Source organism: Xiphias gladius, chromosome 1 (assembly GCF_016859285.1).
Source record: "Xiphias gladius isolate SHS-SW01 ecotype Sanya breed wild chromosome 1, ASM1685928v1, whole genome shotgun sequence".
Classification (NCBI taxonomy): Eukaryota; Metazoa; Chordata; class Actinopteri; order Istiophoriformes; family Xiphiidae; genus Xiphias; species Xiphias gladius.
In genome coordinates, this window is record NC_053400.1 from 10,465,767 (window position 1) to 10,473,597 (window position 7,831).

At 41.6% G+C, this 7,831-nt stretch overlaps 1 protein-coding gene across 1 annotated transcript in view; it reads left to right on the forward strand.

Annotated features, from left to right (window-relative positions):
- fto (FTO alpha-ketoglutarate dependent dioxygenase) overlaps positions 1–4,537 on the forward strand; it is a 120,640-nt gene extending 116,103 nt beyond the window's left edge. The window contains exons 9-10 of the mRNA XM_040131860.1: positions 2,070–2,210; positions 3,007–4,537. Of these exons, the coding sequence (XP_039987794.1) occupies positions 2,070–2,210; positions 3,007–3,013 (148 nt within the window). The 3' untranslated portion in view covers positions 3,014–4,537. The remainder of the gene's footprint in view (positions 1–2,069; positions 2,211–3,006) is intronic.
- The last annotated feature ends 3,294 nt before the right edge of the window (positions 4,538–7,831 follow it).

Consider the following 7,831-nt stretch of genomic DNA (forward strand, 5'->3'; position numbering starts at 1 on the left):
TGCTGAATTACCTACACTTTATTATCTTTGATAGTCTTCCAGTCTTGATATCTTTTATATCTCTGGTAAACCAGGAGCCTTCTATTTGCAAGCTAATGTTGCAAGATCCCTTGTCAGATAGATGCAGCAGCTCTGTTAAAGGCAGCTGGTCAGGTTTTTACGGTATGTTGCCTTTCATTATGAGTCAGGGCAGCAGAAAAGAGGCAACTGTTTTCTCTCATAGCTCTACTGCATGAATACTTAATCAGACCAAATCAAAGGCCTGGGTTCCCTTGGCTTATGGTGTCCTCAAGCTGATGTCAGCAGAACCACACAGTGTGTGTGTGAGAGTGTGCTGTCTGGGTCGGGTTGCACTCACTCTCTTTCACACACACTCCGTAGATATGTATGCCAGCCATGTCCTCCTCCTTCTCCTCCTTCTCTGAAGTCGTGCTTCCTTTAATTCGCACCCTAAATAAATGATGAGAACATTTAAACACACGGCTCGTCGCAAAGCCCCAAGGTCGCCTAATCGTATTATTTATGAAGTGATGTGCTACATAATGGTACTTAGTGCATGTTAACAGATGCTATTATCAGGCCCTGATCCAGAGCACAGAAGATATATTGGAACAGTGGATGTTAATGCTGGTCCTCACCACCGTAATGCAGTAGCTCTTTAAAGGGCTAACCGCACCAAAATGCAGCACTTAGGCTGAGAGCCAGTCAAACATTAAGTGGCTCCGGTGAAAATATATAACCACAAATTGTGGCAGCCCCCGGCTGTCTCCTGACAACTTTAACATCCCCTCATCTCATCCATAACCGACCCCCATATACTTCTCTACGGCTCTCAGTGTCCTCTCCATCCCCTCCTTTAGTTGCTGGCCACAAGGTGGTGGTGGTCTTGTGTGCGTGCGTGTGTGAGTCTTTGAGGGGATTGTTTGAGGTTTTTTAGGCTGTGCATGGGGTAAAGTGATATGACAGGACAGACCCTGGCATAATGACTCACGGCTCTAGAAGGAAATTCTTGGGCCACCACTCACAAGCGCGCACACACACACTGCACACGACATACAAATGCCGTCCTCCACCTCTCCCTCTTGCACCTCCAGGTCAAGGGTCACTCTCGTCTGTCAAGAGGCAGAGGGAAGGCAGATTTACAATGACAGCAGAGAGCAACACCGAGTCACCACAGTAAATATTTACACTGGTCTGACAAAAGATGTGGCTGAGGTCTGTGGGGGTTCCAAACACTCTAGAAATTACAACTAACCCCAGATTATTAATCATATAAAAAATCACGCATTGGCATGGAAAGGCTGGATTTCCCACTGCCCTGTCATGAGTGTAATTGTGAAAGTACTCGCTGTGTGTGCCAGTATGTGTGTAAGATGAATGGGGAATTAATCATGATACAAGTTATCATGATTTCTCGTCAGCTTGGCACTGTTGCAGCCATTTAAGGCTTTAGAAACACTTTCCTGACACATCATTTTCTACCGCTCTCTCAGCTCCATTCAGTTCAATGAGCTTTACTGGCTTGAAAGTTTTTAAACAGTATTGCCAAAGCAAGGAAGTACAAGTGGCATAAAGATCAATAATTTAAATATCCTTAACGACATGTGCTGAGGAAAAAATTATTTGAAGATATGTACCAAGAAATTAAAAAACCCTTCCAGTCTCATTTGTACAAACAGACACACTTACTCTCTCATATCCTGGAGGTTCTCATTGGGTCCAATATTATTAGGAGTCATAAAAAGGAGAGGAAACACGTAACACCCACTGTGTGTTTAGGGACGAGCTAACACACACACAATCCTTTTGTAGCCAACCAACACTGGTTGCTGTTTATGGGCATTAAAAGGAATATTCTAGATTTTTTTTCGTTTCATATGGTATGACTTGGTATGGCAATTGTTACAGAAGGACAGTAGTGTCCACGTCTCATAAATAAAAAGCACCGGCAGAAAGTTTTTTGAGTGAAATTAGACACGTGTCCTAATGCTGATGAGTGTCTACCAGTTGGTTTTGATGGGAGGGAGGAGTTAATGGGTGCGTCTGTTTCCTGTGTCCTGTCGCCTCAGGTGCCACTCAAGTCTGGCCCAGACATTACCCCCTGAGGAGGCCCCAGTGGACCGGCCCTTCTGGGGTGTGGATGACCCCAGCATGCCGCTGCCCTTTGATCTGGCTGACATCATCAACAGAGTGGAGTCACTTCTCTGGAGGTGGGCCCAAGATGTTGAAGTATAGAAATGTGCTTATGTACACGTTGTATACATAAATAGCCCATGCAGCACATATTCATTCACAGATGGTTGACTTGTTTATCCATTACATACCTATGACTTAATAGTCACTTTAAAGCAGACCATATCCATCTCAAGTTTTTATATTTAATTTTTTTTCGTACACATACATGTATACAGGTCCGAATGGTCCCTTAATTCTCATACAAATTCAAACACTGACACGAACACTTATGTAATTCAGACCGTCTCTCCTAGTGTTGCACATGAAATGAAAAAAACTGTTTGGTAAAGAATGAAAAAAGAGAGATCGACAGAGAAGTCTGAACCTTGGCACCTTTCTCACCTCCACACAGCTGGCCAATCACTGCATGAAGTAGGTGTGAATGTTGGATTGTTGGTTTCCGAAAGTTGCAGAAATGGAGGGACACAGCTACCTCCATTTCGGGGGGAGCTGGGTTTCCAAAGCTTTTTGACCATCTGATGAGCAGTTCTGAAGAAGCATACTGGCATCTAAAAAAGTATATACACTGCATTTCAGTGGAGTTGGTACTATATATGGAGTGACCCAGACATTACACTGGCCCCTCCAGTCCTGCATTAAGGCATTTCAACCACTTGTTGTCCTCAAACCTCAAATCAGCTTTTACATATATATATATATAAAAGCTTAAAATTACATCAAAGCCCATTTTTCATTTCACAGATAGAACGTAAGATTGAATAGATGTATTTTGATCATTGGTCTTTTCTTTTCTATTATCTCCTTGAACAGGATGTGAAGGATGGATAGATGAAGTGAGAGAGAAAGACAGGAAAAAAAACCCACCAGCTTTTCTGAATGGCCCCCACATTAGCTGAGGGGACAGACCACTGAAGACAGCTCCATTGTGATCACATCAAGATTGATTTTCTTTTGATTGGGGCATCTACATCTCCCCCTACTCCACCCTCCACTACCCCAGCTGACCCTGGCATCTCAGCCACCCTAGCTTGGATTCAGCTGGAATGAAACCAGACCACCACAATAGAACGAGAATAGTGCTTCAGTAACATGCTAACAACGCAAGCTTAGCGACATGCTACTAGTGTCACAACGGTCTAACGAAAAACCTAAGTGGAACCTGCATTTCAGTGTTAGCATACATTGTGCAACTATTTATTATTTCAGTGTACTCTGTTACTTAATCTCATGTAACCCAGTCATGCTTTTATCAATGGATTGACTCATTCTCGGTAGTCCCAGTACAGTAAATACATATATGCTTTCTATTTGTCACACAGTGTTATAATACAGTATAGAATGGTTGAAAAAAAAACTCACTTTGCTCACATGGTATTGCATTCATCACCTGTGTATAGTGTAATCTCTTTTATTGTGTTCAGAGGTGGAATGAGCCTGAAGAGACCAAAGAAAGATTATGATAAAAAAAAAAAGTTCTGAATGTCACCCCATGGAGAACATGAAGAATATGTTGTTTTGTGTTTACGGTGTGATGGCGTGCTTGTTCCATATTGATGTGTGACAGTGTGTACGTGTGTGTTTGTATGTGTACATTTAGCCATGTGAATATACATGTGATCAGTCGTTGGCCTGTGTGTTCGTGCATGTGCACGCTCACTCTCCCACATGTCTACATGAAGGCGCGTGTGTATGAATGTGATAGTGTGCGAGAGCCTGTAGGCAGCCTGCCAGTTGTTTGCTCTTGAAGATGTGCACATGGAGAAACAGAGACTAGCAGCGGGGCCCCTCTGCCTATGCTCTGATGAAAGGCAGCACTGATAGAATGACCCGGAACACAACCGCCGTTTCTCATAATTACAGCTGTTCAATCGCTTTTAATTACTCTTAAAGTGTGTAGAGCACCACATTCCCCTGTAATGCTGCAGGCCATCTGAGAAAGCGAGAGAAAAATCCGGCGCTTCTGACAAAATCCACTTTCAAAAAAGCTAAAAAGGGTGGAAAAGGGGGCCGACGTCAAAGCAGTGTAGCAGCCCTCCTCGTTTGATTTCTTTCTCTATCTAGTTCATGATGAAGTAGAGATGCTGTTTACTATTAAAAATGCAGAATGCACTCCTTTTTTTACTTCTGAAGTTTTTTCCAAGATGTTAATGGTTGCCAAACGCTGTTCTTTTTGCCTCTTCTTTTGCTGCGCTTCTGTTGTTTGTTGTTGTCAGAGAGATTTGTTTGTAGATCGGCAGTAGCGTTGACTTGTTTGAATCACTCTGTGCTCCCTGCGCCAAAGCTTGTCTGTCTGAAGCAATAGGAATGGCAGTAATTAAAAAAACAGTGTTTTATCCAAAGACATGCATCCCTGTGTTCTTTGTGTGCTTTTGTCCATTATTTTTGGTTATTCCTGGTGGATAACACAAATATGACAGGTACAAAAGTGTCTTCATACATGTGTATGTGTGTGTGTTTCAGTTTAAATGTTGATTAATTGTATTTCTCCTAATATTTTGGACCTGACCTTAAACCTAGCCAGCCCAGGCAAGCATGTGTCTCTTTATTCTCCTACTGTGATGGTGGTGAGTTACTGTGCTTTGAATTAGCCGCTCCCCAGAATCTCTGTCCTCCTCAAGATAAATGGGGCAGCAGTGGACAAAGATCCCTTATTTAGTGGTGTAGCTCTCTGTCAGGAAAATTAGGATCCACACCAGGCCAGGGTCAGAAAGGGCTTACATTCACAGTAGGCCAACAAATAATTCCAAATCTTTGAATGAAGTCACCGTGAGTGCCAGAGGGATCAGGCTTACTGTATCAGCACAATTTACAGTGGCACTGTCAATCACAGGAATGTATCCAGAACTTTTAAATATAGTTTAGAATGCATCCATCTCAAATTCTTGAAGGAAAAAAAAAATGAACCAACAATATTATACGGACTGAATCTGTTAATCATCAACAGTACTGCATAATTCAATGCTTTTTGTGGAATTAGTTGGGGATTGTTATGTTTGTGTTCCTGCTGTTTTATTTTAAGCCATGCAAGCGGCATGACTCTGGAGATGGCAACTATGAGATGCGTTGCTATGAAATTTTGTCCAGATATTCATGGTCCCCGGATTATGAATCCCAATGATTTTGGTGATTCCCCTGTACTTCGTATTGAGTGCTACACACTAAACCAAACATAGTAAACATTTGACCTGTTTTGCATCATCATCTTAGCATTGTCATTGTGGGTGTGTTAGCATGCTAATGTTAGCATTTAGCCCAAAGCAGTGCTGTACCTAAGTACAGTCTCATAGAGCCGCTAGCATGGCTGTAGACTCTTCGTCTAGTTAACATCTAGAGGCAAAGCTGATATCTGCATGGGAGCAAAAAATCCTTCTGAATGAATTGTGGACTTGCACAGGCAAAATTTTTAAGTGTCTGTTTAATACATATGTACATCTGCTCTACACTTGTCAAGGAAGCCTTTGTATTAGGTCTAATCTTTTTTTTTCTTTTTTGCCAGCCGCTTCTTGCTCTTTGCTTTCTCGAAAACTTCAAAGGAACTGGCTGGATTAGCAGAGCAAACAGCTTCTACAACGAATTGAGTGATGGATTGATTGATTGAGTGATGTCACTCCCTGTGATGAAGTGATGGCTAATGTTCTGTGTGTCTCTCCAAAACCTCAACTGCACACCCCCTGCCAACAGTGGACCGCCATCCCAGAGGTCGCCCATGTTAACTGTTTCCTGTAGTGGCTGAGTGACTGAGTGATGGATAAGCGTGAGGGAGCGCTCTCCCCTCAGGGGCCGACTGGAAAAGGGCCCCACTTAAAGAGACAATTACACAGAGCTGGCGAGAGCCACAGGTATGCATTGTTCTAACCGGGGTCAGCCGCCAGCCAACCAGCCAAGCCAGCCTCAATTAGGCCAACAATAGGCGCAGAGAGAGATAAAATAACCAGGTGTGTGGTGGCGAAAGGTACAGGTTCGGGGTCATGTTCCAGTCAAATGTTTCGGTGTGTGGCTATAAGGTTTAATGAAATCAGGAAATGGATCTGAAATGTTTTTATATCCAATTTGTAACGAGATTAGTAAGAATTATTACATTATTTTGAAGAATAACAATTCTATCTATGTCATTGAAGGACAATTTTATTTTATATTTAGAACTGAGGAAATCTGACCTCAACCTCAATGATATGTAGTGTAAATTGTATAAACTGTGCTTGTTTTTTGGAAGAGGCTTAGTTTATTCTTCTGCATATAAACAGTTGACGCTAAAGTATTTGTGTTTAGTGCCTACAAGAATGATTACAAGTGTAAAATTGTCTGTGAGCCTGTTGTACAAATGAATAGATGTGTTTAAAGTATTGTGTGTGTCCCAGGTTCCAGCGTGCGGGCTGGTGTTTCAAACCCTGGGGCCAGAGAGGCAGTAGTAATTGTAGAAGCAGGCTGAAGAGCTGAAGATAGCATCACAGCTCTGGGGCAGCTGTCAGCAGTGGGAAGGGCCACACTCATTTGTCACTAACACAGACAAACACCACTCAGCACGGACACAACACTGACTTGACTGGATACATGTGAAGCAACACCAGCTCTAATGTTTTGCAACTGTTAATTGCACCAAAGGTCATAAAGAGGCAAACCGCAGAAGTTTCACATCGGCATAAATACAAGGCAGAATCTACAGTGACCTCTCTGTAATTTACACCAGAGGTAAAGCAGACATTACGGTCACAGAATGTAAAATTTTATTTAATACAAAAACACTTTCCTCATATTTAGATTACACATAAAAAATAGAAATAATATCTTAATATTGTTCATTAAATACTAAGTTAATAACTACCTTTGCATTCATTCATGTCTGATTTAGATTTATCAATGAAAGCATTTTGATGAAATGTTGGTGTCTTATACAAAGTGTCTTTAAATATAATCAAGATAAAACAGTGAGCAGTTGTATCTTAATATGGATTCTGTTTCTGCTTTAGCCAGCTGTTACTTGGATTTACACAATCATTTAACTCTGTGTAACTGATCAAGATGTACCATCAATTCTTTTCACTATAGACAATAACACTGATCAGCATCACTGTAAATACTCATTTTTAATTGTTAAAAATTAGCATTTGCACTTTTCTCTTTTGAGTAGTACTCCACAGGGTAACAAGAGTATTTGATTTCGTCAATTTCCAGAGCTTTGCCTTTTGCAGTTTTATCATGTTATTTGATTGTATAATCATAACCCAAGACATTACTGTGCAGCATATACTACTCTTTTACTTGGATTTGTGGATCAGATAATCAGCTATATCATAAAATACAAAATGCAAAACTGGATATAACACCCTTTCATCTTCTTTCTCTTTATTTTTCTAGTCATATCAATTTCCTTTAACCAAATGTCCTCGTCACCTCTCCTCATTGGAGCTGCTCACTATTGCTGCTGAGTTGTAAAATCTCAAGCATCTCTTCCTACAGACCAACCGTCCTGTCTGTTAGCAGGGCGATCACTACTGACATGCTCACTGCCCCCCAGTTCACTTAGTATTAGAACCAGAGTGAGAGTAGAGCAATGGTGAAGTCTTGAAACTGATGTTGATGCTGTCAAGATCTTGGCAGCTTAGCAGCTCTGATGAGTGGAGGCTATGGCAGGATG